The sequence below is a fragment of the Littorina saxatilis genome, linkage group LG8, assembly GCF_037325665.1.
Source record: "Littorina saxatilis isolate snail1 linkage group LG8, US_GU_Lsax_2.0, whole genome shotgun sequence".
NCBI classification, from domain to species: Eukaryota; Metazoa; Mollusca; class Gastropoda; order Littorinimorpha; family Littorinidae; genus Littorina; species Littorina saxatilis.
In genome coordinates this window covers 14324420-14340053 of record NC_090252.1, presented here as the reverse complement: position 1 = coordinate 14340053, position 15634 = coordinate 14324420, and the positions used below count along the sequence as shown (strand labels likewise).

The window sequence follows — 15634 nt, the reverse complement described above, 5'->3', positions numbered from 1 at the left end:
AATCAGTGGTGTGAAATAAAGTATTTGTTGTAAACGGCATTTATTTACATGTAGTAGTATGGAAGAATAGAGTCGTTTTTTTCTGATTATTTGAGAGATGGAAAGAGAGAGAGGGTGGGGGTAGGGTGGGGAGAGACTGAGAGACGGCGAGAAAGAGAGAGAGTGAGCTGAGAAAGAGAGCGGGGGTGAAAAGAGAGAGAGAGAGAGAGAGAGAGAGAGCAAGAGAGAGAGAGAGAGAGCAAGAGAGAGAGAGAGAGAGAGAGAGAGAGAGAGAGAGAGAGAGGGGTGGAGAAAAAGTACTAGTACAGCGCATTCATTCATTCTCTCCATGTAATTTATATCTCTGTCTGTAACACCTGCTGTTCTTTTTCGTTTGTATTTGTTTGGGAATGAGGTTGACATTAGACTTTACTTTTACAGGCCTACCTGATCACCACAAAATTTTCATTTTATCAAACAGACAACGTCAACATCGAAAACAAAACCTCAAAAGTGGGACACCGTGCACACAGCGAAGTGATAAACAAAATCAGCAGACCCCCACATACATTGCGCTACTTGTCAGTCCAACGCTGAGGTCACATTGCAAGGCCGTAGATAAGCTGGAAATAGCGGCGGTAAAGAAGGGAATTCCCCTTCCTTGTCTGCGTCAACAACCACTGGCTGACGGCTATCGGGGAAAATGAGGTCACTGGGTTATGTTGAAGAAGGGGAAAATCTGAAACAAATATCGCCTGAAATTGGAATAAACTGGACAAATTTACCATCCTTGATCCAAGCAAATATATGTTATGTGCGTCGTAGTCCTTCTTGTGTTAAATTACGTCGGAAAACGTATGAACACAAAAACTAGTGAGTCAAATTTAGGAAATGATACAGTCTTGGCCAAAATGGTTGGCCATACATTTTTCCCCGTGCGACGACATGGCCCGAGTACTTGTCGCGGCGTGCAGCGCGCGCTCGCGCGGAGATAGTATGACTCGACCTGCCATCATGTCACAATACACCTGCGTGTAATATTATACCGAATCTAGGAAGTGTGTGTTCGTTGATAAGGAGACGCTCAAATAGACTGTCATATGATCTAAGCCAACACATCGCCTGGGCCTATGTCGAGTAACTTGAGTCAGCCCAGGACCTCCAGAAAAGATTTCGAGGGGAGGGGGCTGTTCGGGAGGGGCCCGGGGTGGGTAGCACTGCCGTGCTGTAGTAGCTGGGTATTTGTGGTTTGTGTGTTGCTGTTGTAATGCTTCTCGGTTTTGCAGTCGGCTCAGGGTCAAAGCAGAAGGGTTAAAAAAAGAAGAAGAAAGAAACGCTTTATTTTTTTTACTGATTTTCTCAGGTACGCGGTTTGTAGCAATTAACCAGCCGGCTCAGTCCTGTTTCACTACCGACATTCAATTTCAGTCGGATGCAGACATTTACACCAATACCATATGCGTCTGCATCTATACTTTCGACCAATTGGTTTATATCGTGATAATTACTGCACAACTGACAAACAGGTGTACACTGTTGATAAGACGAGGCCAAGGAAGTCAGTTACACTCGACCCCGCAACCAGGATGTAAACTGACACGAATCCGTGTCGCCATGTCCTATGTCTATGTGTTCACTTGAAGTACACGCATTCAATGCGTGAATGCACAGCAGGTCCGTACAAACTTAACCGTGTTCTATTCAGTTGCAACCCCCCCCCCCCCCCCCCAAGCAGACATAATTGCCACTCTTGAGTTTTTCATTTGCATGACACAAAACCCTTTCGTGTCGGTACAAAGCACGGGGTGGCGTTCCCACGGCCATAAAGAACGAACTTGGTGGGGTTTAGCCGGGTAACTTGAACGAGAAGAGTACTCAAAACATATCGTGACCTCTTTCAGTGACAAACGGCAGTTTGATGGCTGTTATCTGTCTTCTTTCAGAAACGTGAGAGGACGGGAATATACTACCTTCTTCGACACAAAGGAAGCACAGGTCATGGGTCAAAAGGGGGCGTTCCGCTGAAACTGGTATAACGCTCTGCTGGTTCAAGCTCGGTATACCTATTTGGGACATGAAGTTTGCAAGGGAAGCTACTCGGTAAAATTACTCTTGTGTATAGGAGACGCCTTTTGTGAAACATTCCCAAATCGGTATCCTATGCTGTGATTGGCTGAGCACAACTGCAATGGCGGAAAGTTTGACATCGGAGCAGGAAGGATGCATTTTTAAATAATATTGCCAGTGTTGGCCTATTTTCCCCTTAGTTTACTTCTCGGTTGAAAAGGTAATCATTTATGTAACTAACAAGAGGCTCACAGCAGTGCACATGCTCGATTATACCGTGATGATTTTGAAACGTACGGTAGCACTACTCGTAGTCGTACTGCAAGTCGAGCAGCAACTGAGCAAGTTTACCCTGGCAGTTGCAGTTGCTTACTTTACTTACTTGCACTTGCACTTTTAATTATTATTTTGTTTGTTTCAACGCGCATGCACGGTATTAAACGGCCATACTAGCATGTATCATTTGATTTAAATATATAATATATATGAAAAAAAGGTAAGTTACTTGAATTGATTTGTCAAAACAAAACATTCAATGATTCATGATTCACAAGAACATCAACTCTCTCAGTCACTGGCCTTTAAATAGCCTTTAGTGTACAACGAGACATGAATTTTATGTTATTATAATAACTGATTCCATGAGTACCATGAAACAGTATACCCTTTTGCTATTACAAGCTCTCGCAAAGGAGAGCTGCCAATGCCAATGACTGTGAATGGGTGGCTCGGGAACCAGCAAGTCAGTTACGGAGCCCCCAGGCTCTAGAAGCGGCAGTCGCCCAAATCTCACAAAAAAGACATTCCTAGTTTTCCAACACATGCCGGGTATCTGTTGTTAGCGAACAGTGCTAAGGTTTCTGAGGTCGTACTCCCCGTCATAACAGGGGCTCACATCCATGAGAGGTGGCATAGGACAAATGTCCTGGACAATGCAAAAGTGATAGGACATTTGTCCTGAACAAAAATAAATCAATAGGACTTTTTTATTCGCAACAAAAAGTAAATTTAATTAAACTTGACAAGTGTCTTGTCACAAAGGTAACAGAACAATTAAAATAACTTTCTTTGCAAAAAGGCAACTGAACAAATCAAAGGGAGGGGGTAACGTCTTTCTTCGATAAAATACCAAATCAAACTACTGTAAATTGAAAAGTACTGACAATGTCCGGATCAAATGAAAGCATAATCAGACAATGACCACTTTGTGACAAAAACAATAGGACATATGTCCTCTTGCATGAAAAATGTTTTGGACATTTGGAAAAAATATCCGTGTATGTCCGACGTGGATGTGAGCCCCTGCATAAGTTCGAGCCCTACCATCGCGTTTTTGCTATTATTATTATTTTTAACTTCTTTTTTACTCTCCTTTTTTGTGTATGCTCTATTCTTCTTTATACCAAAGCATTTCAGTGATCAAACTGAAATTGCAGCAACAAAGCTCATGAGTCACTGATTCGGCATTGATCACTGAATTCGTCCACGTCAAGCAACGTGAATCACTTGTCCGGAGGCCAGATGTAGAAGCAGGATTAGTTAACAAAATGCAGTACATAAATCATTAACAAAGAAACAAACAAAAAACAACAAATTTGTTTCAATAATGGCAAAACATATGATAAAGTCTACTTCGCATCGAGTAACTACGACCTATGTCTCTGCTTTGACAGGTCTCTGACACCTGCGAACCGCATCTCTTGCTATGCTCAGTTGCTCATCTGGCAGTGATCGCGCTGTTGCCAAAATGCAAGTCTTTCTAAGTCTAAAACAGATCTCCCAGAAAGCACATTGAATCATATGAATCTGAATGAACTTTAGAAGAGAATCTTATTCTTAATGAACGGACCTAGAAAAATAAAGGTAGCTTGTGGAGAGTGCCGGTCTTTGAGCCTGCGCACTCCGTAACCGACTAGCCACGGTCTTACATTATTGATTAACAAAGATCTTGTCTTGCGAATATCACATTGTCATGAGAGCTTCATCTCAGATGCTGAAAAGGTCTAACCGTCTATTAAGAAGCTTTGCGCATAATGCGGCCCCTAGTATTAGTAAAGAGACAGTCTTAATTTGTGGTAGTTTGTACCATTAAGCCTATTTTGCAGGTGATTTTTTTTTTTACCCATGTAAAAAATGTGCAATCTAGGCAGCACTGGGGCATGCACCTTAGTAATTATTAATACTTCTAGAATGTTGCAAGAATTGATCATGGCATCCCAAATTGTCACCATTATATTTTCAGTAGGGCAAGCTGCCATTCCTGATTGAAAATGAAAATATCAAATAACCAAAGGGAAGTAATCGCTCTTAATGCATACGACATGTGTAATAGAGAAAGCGAGAGTTTTACGGAACCTTTTCTCCTGGCACCTAAGAGAATAACAAGCATTGAAATGAACAAGCGACTTTCATCCTCAAAAAAGGATGATCACCGCAAGCTCATATGCTCATCATTCTCCAAGGCACTCCAACTAACACCTACGTACACAGTCATATACAAGAAGAACTGACGCTTGCGGTGATCATCCTTTTTTTAGGATGAAAGTCGCTTGTTCATTTCAATGCTTGTTATTCTCTTAGGTGCCAGGAGAAAAGGTTCCGTACAACTCTCGCTTACTCTATTACACATGTCGTATGCATTAAGAGCGATTACTTCCCTTTGGTTATTTGATATCTTAACATCGCTCTGCCTCATTCTGTTTGAAATGAAAATGAAAAGTTATTTAACGTACTGTATCAACATGTCAGTAATTTACGGTCTTGGTCACTGGTAACCGCTATTTTTGTCTCATCAGATTAATGCATTGTCTGACCCCTGGTTTGTCAAACATCTAATAGTTTGGATGTCTTTTGACAGAACAGATTTTAATAATTTTGTTATAAGGCCAAAATAAAAAATTGTCTGTTTCTGGTAACATGGCTAAAAAAAATAGGGTCGGTTGGTAGGGATTTTTTATTTTTTTATTTTAATTTTTTTTTTTACCCCAAATGTAGACCAATAAAACTAACTTTAAAAATCACGCAAAGAGACTGGATTCACTATACATAGAGACAAGACACTCAACACATTTACAAATCGTCAGCGGACTTTCGTTTTCACACGTTTTTGTTGTTCATTTTCTCACCCTGTCCTTTACCACCAAAAAAAATTTTTAAAAAAATTTGAGTTTGGAAAAAAAAAGTTTAGGGTCGGCGCCGACATTTAGGGTCGGTCGGGTGACCAGAAACAGACAATTTTTTTTTTTTGGCCTAATGTAACCAGGGAGATTGGACCTACAAATATTTTTAACGAAGGTCCACTCCAACTGACCTATTGTCCCCAGAGTCTTGGAACAGCACTGATAATGACATATTTTGATGATAAATTGTGTTGTGTAATGTTGCAGGACTGAGTAGCTCTACCGGTCCATCTTCTTGACTCGGTCAAAAAGAAAAACTTCTCGTTTACAGCAAGCTCAGGTTTAGTAAAACTGAAAGGTGGACACTGTCTCACCGTAGTCGTACCTTTAAATTAAAGTAACTCGGTGATGTAGTGGCTGTGTTTATAATAGTATAACTGCTGCCATTACATTTAGTATGAAATGGAACAGTAACAAGGTGATTGTTGTTCATCCATTAACCTTGAAATGTTTTTGATTTCCAGAAAACAAATGTGATAAGACGGCAGTCGGACTGAGCACCAAAGTATACGTTTCAAAAAAACTGCCAGGCCAGGGGAGATAATCTGAAAGAATGGCTAGCAAAGCACAAGATACAGATGCGGCTACGCAGCTACACAGCTGGGCGACCAAAGAAATGCACTTCTTCCCCCAGGGTGCTTTCCAGGGGGCTCCTATGCCCACACCTGATGATTTGAAACGGTAATTAAGGAGTACTAGCGATGATAAAAGGACAATTTTTTTTAATCATAGATTTAGATTATATCGGCTAACGAATAAAAACTAGCAAAGTTTTTCTTTTTTCAAATCTGAATAGTCTCAGACAACTAAACATTTGGATTAAAATGTCATTCTATGGAAACTTTTGATGTTTAAAGTGAACACTGTTTTATGTCTTGTTATTCCAGGATTTGTCGTGGTGCTCACCAAGCCGATCTGTGGAAGTATGTCATTGACTATGTCCGCTCTGTGCAGTAAGTGCTTATTTGCAGTCTGAATCAGTGAATGTGTTGCCTTTTAGGCAGAGGCTAGCAGAATAGCAGTGAGTATAGTCCTTTAAGAAACACTGAAACAGCCATCGGAACTCATATGGGGGCAAAGACGGAAGTAACATTGCGGATATACTTTGTATGGGGTTGAGTAAAGTAAGTTATTGTGTGGGAAAACTGCGTGTGATTTTAGAATAGACTATTTCTTGGTAAAAATTCTTTTGAAAGTGATGGTTAGTGATAATCATTGTGTGAAGGGAGAGTTTGCAGAAGGGAAGATAACACTAAGAGCAGGGATGGCCAAATTGTCCGCCCGGTCGCCCGGGGCAAGTACAAATTCTACCAGGCTAGTAGAAACGCCTGGCAACTCGCCCGGCCGGCTAGTGAAAATTCTGGTCGAATGTTTATACAATTCAGTTTGAAAGAGTTATAAACACTGCAGATGCAGCAACTGTGGTATATACCGGGCCAGCGAAATATCTGGCAGGCTAGTGACTTTCTTGAAGTTACTTGCCCGGCTAGCGAGTTTAAATGTTGAGATTTGGCCATCCCTAAAGAGGCAGTTACTTCAAAAATTCCAAAACAATACAAGACATGCACATGTATAGTGACTTGAGGATATTCCACAGAAATGCTGGGTCATTTTTATCATGAAGAATGTCATTTGTTAAATTGTTACAGGACGGTGAAGAAGGTCAAAGGAAACTTACAACTGTATCCTTGTTCTTGCTGTGGGCGATGGTCTTTTATTTTACTTGTGACTGTGAGTGCAATGTAATGCGCACAAATGTAAGTCTTTGCTTCACTCTGGTCGTTCTTGATTTTATCAACAGAATCAGTACTAAATTAGGTCTCTTGACTGATTAATCACATGGAACTGGGAACCCATACGATTTAGTTGTATTTTGTACGCTTGATTGTCTAGAATGCGATCAGTACGGTCAGTGGGAAAAAATTCCTGGACTGCTTTTCTTCGCAAGTGCATCAGGAAGCTGATCCACTATTTTGACACATGATTACAGTTTTTTCTGCAGAGAGAAAAATAAAGAAAAACGGTCATATACAGGGTGGGCCATAAAAAGTGTCCAAATTTAATTTGTTGATATTTTTCCTGTAAAGTGATATTTTCTTTTCTGTTTCAGATAGAATTTGAGACAAGCATCTTAGAATTCTTTTAAAGCCTGAATGGATCGCATTCCAGTACAGGAAAGGACCAAAATCGTTGAACTTTACTTTGCTACCAATTCTGTCAATCTGTGGTTCTCGCCCAGCGCGCTTTTCGGAGAGAGTTCCCTGGCACACCCTGTCCATGTGCGAGAACTGTGAAGCGCCTCGTGGATAAATTCAGGGTTGTGTCCTTTATTGTTATCTGCGAGACTACCAGTGTTCCTGAATTTATCCACGAGGCGCTTCACAGTTCTCGCACATGGACAGTGTGTGCCAGGGAACTCTCTCCGAAAAGCGCGCTGGGCGAGAACCACAGAATTGGTAGCAAAGTAAAGTTCAACGATTTTGGTCCTTTCCTGTACTGGAATGCGATCCATTCAGGCTTTAAAAGAATTCTAAGATGCTTGTCTCAAATTCTATCTGAAACAGAAAAGAAAATATCACTTTACAGGAAAAATATTAACAAATTAAATGTGGACACTTTTTATGGCCCACCCTGTAGGTTTTTGCATCCATGGGAGGTAATTGGAACCGACCAAACAGACTGAGCCAGTAGCGCGACATATGTCGTGACAACCAGGTGACAGTATAGGTAAAGTAGCGCGACATTTGTTGCGACAACCAGTCTAGGGGTTAATGGTGTGACGGACGCGCGTGAAGCATGATTAAATCATGAATGTTCAAATGCTGTGTGGAGTATGCTCATTTTTCTGAAAATACACCAAATCTGTTTGACTTTGAGAATACTCCAAGTGCAAAACAGGGGTTCCCGGGTCTGACCACACAGTTAGCCTGTTGAAGTCTTAGCTCATGTGTCAGAAATTTGGTTGCTTATGTAACCGACCCACCTACAATCATCAGTCATTGAGAATGTTTTATGCATCAATGCTCAGTGGTTGATGTCTGATTGAACACAATTTGTTTGTGTTTATGCAACTATTTTCACAAGGTTCTGATAAAACAACTTTGTTTGAACTACAATAACACAAAACTGTTGGACAGAAACTGACAGGGTAAAAAGTAATGTGTTTGGGTCTGTAAAGTGATGGTTCCTTAGCCTAGCCCAGGAAGGCGCGGTCGAGTCGACATGGTCATTCAGTGAAGAACAGGTCAGAGGGCGGCCGCGACAACGAACAGCAGAACCTTGTGACGCAGAGAGACAAGCTACAAGGAGATATCACTGCTGTGCTGTCACAGTCACGACAGCTGGAGCGCGAACTGGAACGGATGGAGTCTGATGTTCAAAAAGCGGGTGAATTTGATCAAAGATTTTATTTCATTAACAGGGTTGACCAAATTGATCGCCAGGGGCGAGTAAAAATTAATCTGCCGGGCTAGTAGAAACGGCCTTGCAGCTCACCCTGCTGGCCAGTGAAAATTCTGGTCAAATGCAAAACTTTTGGTTGTAATATCCATTATTAAAGCCGTGTAAGCACTGCAGATGCAGAAACTTCTGTCGTCTGCAAAATCACCGCCATGGTCTAGTAAAACGAAAACGAGGCTCCTGTCGTATCACCGCTAGTTAATTTCTGAGGATGCTACACGGTAAAATCAAGTTATGTCACCCAAATTCAAGGACGAGCAAGCTGCTTTTGGTGCCTCTTCCTTTGCAGACCTTGTGTGCACCCTCCCGTTGCAGTGATATCTACTTTTTAAACCAGTGTTTGTTCACACGACTGAATCCTGGCAAACAGTCAAACAAAGCTGGCAGTGATTACAATATATTTGGGGCGGGGATGTAGCTCAGTCGGTAGCGCGCTGGATTTGTATCCAGTTGGCCGCTGTCAGCGTGAGTTCGTCCCCACGTTCGGCGAGAGATTTATTTCTCAGAGTCAACTTTGTGTGCAGACTCTCCTCGGTGTCCGAACACCCCCTTGTGTACACGCAAGCACAAGACCAAGTACACACGAAAAAGATCCTGTAATCCATGTCAGAGTTCGGTGGGTTATAGAAACACGAAAATACCCAGCATGCTTCCTCCGAAAGCGGCGTATGGCTGCCTAAATGGCGGGGTAAAAACGGTCATACACGTAAAACGCCGTGGGAGTTTCAGCCCATGAAGGAACAAACAATTACAATATATTTAAAAAATATAACTATGCAGAAAATGATATAAAAAAAAAAATATTAACTGGTTTTTCGACTGACTTGTTAACTTTGTGAGTGTTTAACTTCACAACTCTATTTCCATGCTAAACTAAACACTTGTAAGTTGGACACTGGTTGCCGAGTGTTCATTGTCTGTCCGCTTTGTGGCGTCTTTCAGAGGCAGAGTACCAGAAGGAGACGGAGTCTATTCGTGACGTTGGCCGCATGTCATGTCTGTTGCGGGTGTACACTCAGACCTCCGACAACTTCAACAACAGCATCGACGCTTTCGCTGACAGAATCGACTCCAGGGCTGACTTCTTTGTCAAGAGACAGACAGGGTGAAACAATGTGTTGACAGTCAATGAGTATAGATAGCGTCTGGGGCTAATGTATGCTTGGGAAAATACTTAATGCTGAACTATTTGAGTGAGGGCTGAGATGGGTATGTTAAAAGAGAAAAAAATAACTCTTCTTCTTGTAGAATGTTGTGATTAGATTTTCTTAATTGTTTGTTTGTTTGTTTGCTAAACGCCCAGCCGACCACGAAGGGCCATATCAGGGCGGTGCTGCTTTTACATATAACGTGCGCCACACACAAGACAGAAGTCGCAGCACAGGCTTCATGTCTCACCCAGTCACATTATTCTGAGACCGGACCAACCAGTCCTAGCACTAACCCCATAATGCCAGACGCCAGGCGGGGCAGCCGCTAGATTGCCAATTTTTAAGTCTTAGGTATGACCCGGCCGGGGTTCGAACCCACGACAACCCGATCACGGGGCGGACGCCTTACCACTAGGCCAACCGTGCCGGTCCCTTAACTGTATATCGTCTTGTTCTGCAATCTGTGGTCAAATGCTATGTGATTGTAAACAAGCGAAGTTGATTCACAGAAATTGTACTTAGGGAGAAAATTTCAGTTGCAGTTGCTGTGATATGGTTGCATCTTTACAAATGTGATATTATTTATTTGGGGGGGTAGTTTATATAATTATGATATTACCAATGAGGATGGGCTGTGGGAATAGTGATGGTAATGTTTGAATGGTGTTGAGGCTAACATTGTGGTGTGTGGTGGCAGGGTGAACACTGCCCTACATACCAGACCGGACGATGAGAGTGAAGGTGGGAGCACTGCTACACAGCTGGAGACAACTACTGCTGTGAGTGTCAATACCTCTGTAGCTGACTGTATGTAGCCTTTATGTTGTGTGTGTTGTTTTCTTCAGATGACTGGTTTGAGTGACGTGGCACACAGTAGCACCTCTGGTTTGGCTCAGTCCGTATGTTAAAGCTGCGTGCGACAGCGTGTATTTTATACATTTATCTAACACTATATTGACTTTGGGCTTTTTGAAAGTCGCTTCTGCACAATTCATACGAAATTCAAAAGTTACATTATTTTTGAAAAGTCTCCATTTATTGGAGAGTCAAGTCAAGTCAATTCAATATTTATTTTAAAAAAACAACCTAGGGTTACATGAAATGTAGGACCCTTCAAAGAACAAGAGCAATAGAGAAACAGTTGTCTGCAAATCCTTGGGTGCTCTGATTCTTTTTCCAGTCAGGTGTTGAGCAGCTATTGTCTTCCACAGCAAATAGTAGAAAAAGGGGTTGGTTTTGTTATTTTATGGTCTAAGTTTCAATTCAGCAGATGAAGTTTGTATTTGTTGTTTTTTTCAGAAAGAAGTCCGTGCTTCATGCAATCAAATTGCACAGTTTCTACACCAGACACTTCAAGGAACGTTCGGCAAAGATAGATCGTCATTGTGAGTTGCGTTTTCCTGCTTCATAAAAAGGCCTTTGCTTTAAGGTTGCTGCACAGACTAACCGATTCCATACTCATTGTTTACAATGGGAGTCTGGGTGGTCAGTGGTCTGTACACAAGGTCAAATACATTGTGTCCCTCGCAGAGTAAAATATGGCTGGCCAGCAGTGAATTCGAGAACGTACGTGTATGGTCCCTCACATGGCAAGTTCAGCCACCCATGTGGTCATGGAAACGAAATCCAATGCACAATTTTGAAAAGAATACTTCCCTCGAAAGCGGCGTATGGCTGTCTGAATGACAGGATAAAATGGTCATACTCATAAAAATTCACTCGTGCAAAATCATGAGTGAACGTGGGAGTTTCAGCCCGTGAACGAAGAAAAAGAATGCCCCACCACCAGCACTCTCGGTTGCACTTTTTATTGTGGTCCAGGTGTGGGGTTTTATTTGGACACAACTTTCGAGGTCTGATGGAGACAGTCTATTTTTCTGTGTCTAAGATTTATTGAATAGGGCGGGGATGTAGCTCAGTCGGTAGCGCGCTGGATTTGTATCCAGTTGGCCGCTGTCAGCGTGAGTTCGTCCCCACGTTCGGCGAGAGATTTATTTCTCAGAGTCAACTTTGTGTGCAGACTCTCCTCGGTGTCCGAACACCCCTGTGTGTACACGCAAGCACAGGACCAAGTGCGCACGAAAAAGATCCTGTAATCCATGTCAGAGTTCGGTGGGTTATAGAAACACGAAAATACCCAGCATGCTTCCTCCGAAAACGGCGTATGGCTGCCTAAATGGCGGGGTAAAAAACGGTCATACATGTAAAATTCCACTCGTGCAAAAAACACGAGTGTACATGGGAGTTTCAGCACACAAACGCAGAAGAAGAAGAAGAAGATTTATTGAATGATTTTATTCTCAAACAGCACCTTATTCTCAAACCATCCACGATTGTATTTGGTGTGTATTTGATTCTCCTGAGGGCTTGAGAGTGAAATTGTGCAGATTGAAAAATCCTGATTGATAAGTAATTTTGAGCTTCACTGTGACATTGACACATTTTTGCGGGAGACCGGGAGGCATGATTTGATCCAGCTTCCCCCACCCCCACCACAGGGGAGAAGGGTTTCTTCTTTTTTGTTCTGAGCCGAGTCCCACCGTTGGTGTTCAAATTGAAGCAGGAGGGACGTACAGTAATGACACACACACACACACACACAGACAGACAGACAGACACCCTCTGCAAACAGCAGACTCTGTGTTAAAGGTACTGAACTTGTCAAATCCAGGTGCACGGAGCCCCTGGGGCTTTTAGTCATACCTCAGGCAGCTATCCGTTAGAAGAACTACCAAGTTTCATTGACTTGCACCCAAAGAGTCAAGAACTGCAATTTTTTTACGAATTAATTTCGTACTCGGACCCGGCTGGTCTTGACCTATTTTTGGATCTAAATTTAGATCAGGTAGATCACCACATCATGCACAAAAAGACACGTCACTTAGCAAACTATGTCAGACGTCATCATGAGTTTGTGTAAAACAAAATGGAGGCCGGAATCACTCAGTTGAATCGAACTCCGGACCAAACACCACATAATAACTAGGTTAATTTATGCACTCGCGTGAACAAGAAACTGTCGAGCTTCACAGATGTCGTCGTTGGGTAGTTTTGGGTTTGTTTTACTACCATAGGAGGATTTTTGAACTGTAAATGCACTCAGCTGCAACAAAAACGCAAAACGAAGGCTGTGAGCTGCACTGTGTCTTTAAGAAAAGCTCAAGAAGAAGGATGAATGTGAGGTAAAGGCAAACAAGAAAGAATGTGCGTGCAGGGTGGCACACAGACAGATGTGAGTACTGAGTACTCTTTGGTTTTTTGCAGCAACCTGAACAAGGACCAGCTGTGGAAGCAGATGGAGACTACGCTGAGCGATCATAACATCCAGCAGATAGTCGCCTCCCTTGTAAGACACAGCCAGCAGGGGGCGCAAGCGTTGAGGGAGCACACCTTAAACATCAGCATCTATAAAGACGCTGAAAAACTGAGGTTTGATGATCTGCACAAAGAGTTAGTTCCCTTGTGGAGTGTTTGCATGTAGTGTTGTTCTGCCCTTCTTGCTACTATTTGACATTTTCTTTTCTTTTTCATGCTTACTTTTGAGTGCCGTGTCTCTGTTTGTGTTGTTGCCTTGTCATCTTCATGTAATTTATGCGTAAGTGTATATGAGTGTGCTTGAGTTGTTCAGGGATGGGACTTTTCCGCGAATCCGCGGATTTCCGATGACACAACTAACGAATTCGGCTGGAGTAATCTATTTTTCCGCGTCCCATTTCATCACAGTATTTATAACTTGTTGACTGAATGATATGGAGAGAAGTGAAGATGGAACAGAATACTGGAGGCTTGAGAGTTAAATTGTGCTGACTGAAAACTCCTGATAACTAATAGTCAAGTTGAGCCTCAATGCATTGGGGCGTCACTTGGATCATACTGTTGCCAGTATTGGATTATGGATACATGGTTCATTACGTAAATATGCACCATTACAATGTTACCATTGTTGTGTGAAAATGTTTTTTTATGTTTGGTTGGGATTTGTGGGGGGGGGGGGGGGGGGGGGGCTGAGGAGAATGTCTTTTTTACCTGATCCAAACGAGTTGAATTTTAGTCTCAAAATGCACCAGATTGCACATATTTTAATGTATCATTTAAAAAAAAATCGGGATTCCTCTTTTTTCATCACAAGTCCCACCCCTGGTTGTTAATGCGAAAGAATGTGTATGAGTGCGCCTTGTGGTGAGATATGTGCGCTTTATATCAATATTATTATTACTATTCTTCCTATTTAATTTTTCTTCCCATGTCTTTCCCGTGTGTGTATTATTTGAAGATTATTCTGCCTATTTACTGTTTGCTGTGTTGCTGGTGCTTGTGCATAGTCAATCATTTTGGGGAACTGAAGATGAGATCAGCAGGCCTAAGCTTATGAGGGACACAACCGTCAAACGCTGGAGAAGAAGGAGAAGCATAGTCAATTCTTCTTCTTCTGCGTTCGTGGGCTGAAACTCCAACGTACACTCGTGTTTTTTGCACGAGTGGAATTTTACATGTATGACCGTTTTTTACCCCGCCATTTAGGCAGCCATACGCCGTTTTCGGAGGAAGCATGCTGGGTATTTTCGTGTTTCTATAACCCACCGAACTCTGACATGGATTACAGGATCTTTTTCGTGCGCACTTTGGTCTTGTGCTTGCGTGTACACACGGGGGTGTTCGGACACCGAGGAGAGTCTGCACACAAAGTTGACTCTGAGAAATAAATCTCTCGCCGAACGTGGGGACGAACTCACGCTGATAGCCGCCAACTGGATACAAATCCAGCGCGCTACCGACTGAGCTACATCCCCGCCAGCATAGTCAATGATTGAAACATTAAAATCATAGGATTCTGCTGTCAATAGTAACACGCTCTTTATCTTACGAAAAGAAAGGTTACTTTTGGTTTTTTAATGGTCGGCATGGAAGATCAGTTGTTTCAGTTCTGGAATGGAGAATATGGCATCAAAGGTGAACAATATTGATTGTAGAAAACCGCTTTGTTTCAGGTTCAAGTACGAGAAGGGAGGAATTCTGCGAGACACGTCTGAGGAGCCAACAATTCTCCAGAGTGTGCACCAGCTGTTGGAGGTAGGCTGTGGTCAAGCCGTGGGTTGGTTGCCGATTCCTCAAACACCCTTTATTTCATTTCATCTTATTTACTCTATTATCACAATGCTGCGAAATTTGCTTCCTCCCAGTGGAAAGCTAGCAGCAACAGTCGCGCTACCCAGGTGTCTGCGAGTTTAGGTGTAATCAGCCACCAGCACTTATGGCAGAATGACCGAGGTCTTTTACGTGCCACTGTGGTGGCATGGGGGTGGGACATGGATACTGTCTCTAAATCTGCACATAAGTTGACCTGTGTCTGTCCCTGCTGGGATTCGAACCTGCGACATTAGGATCACAAGTCCAGTGCTCTACCAATTGAGCTATCTGGCTATTACCACCCCCAAAGATTCGTCACCCTATCTCCTATCCAAAGCACTCCACATCCCTCAAACCTGTCTCAGTGATAGCACAGAGAAAGCTAACATTATTGTACGTCCTCTAATATTCTGTAGCGGCAGAAAGGTATAGGGTAAGGCTTCTTCCTGCAGACAGACTTTGCTCAGTCAAACACACACCGAACTGCCCGTGCGAAACAGGCCCACAGACCCCGGAGCACATCCTGCAGACCTGCACGCTCCACCAGGAAGCCAGAACAGATCACTGGCCACAAGGTGCCACACTGCAGGAGCAACTCTGGGGCACCAAAGACTCCCTGATCCTGACCACTAGCTTTATTCAAGCTACAAAACTTGAAGTCTGACTTGAGGC

General features: G+C 42.7%; 1 protein-coding gene and 1 long non-coding RNA gene across 2 annotated transcripts in view; one reads left to right on the top strand and one right to left on the bottom strand.

Moving 5' to 3' along the window:
* LOC138972882 (uncharacterized) overlaps positions 1–15634 on the bottom strand; it is a 189318-nt gene that overhangs the window by 58253 nt on the left and 115431 nt on the right. The gene's annotated exons all lie outside the window — the stretch shown is intronic.
* Positions 2109–15634, top strand: part of LOC138972870 (HAUS augmin-like complex subunit 5) — a 56810-nt gene continuing 43284 nt past the window's right edge. The window contains exons 1-10 of the mRNA XM_070345539.1: positions 2109–2266; positions 5690–5906; positions 6113–6178; positions 6875–6907; positions 8428–8612; positions 9627–9789; positions 10533–10614; positions 11135–11220; positions 13100–13264; positions 14824–14905. Of these exons, the coding sequence (XP_070201640.1) occupies positions 5779–5906; positions 6113–6178; positions 6875–6907; positions 8428–8612; positions 9627–9789; positions 10533–10614; positions 11135–11220; positions 13100–13264; positions 14824–14905 (990 nt within the window). The 5' untranslated portion in view covers positions 2109–2266; positions 5690–5778. The remainder of the gene's footprint in view (positions 2267–5689; positions 5907–6112; positions 6179–6874; positions 6908–8427; positions 8613–9626; positions 9790–10532; positions 10615–11134; positions 11221–13099; positions 13265–14823; positions 14906–15634) is intronic.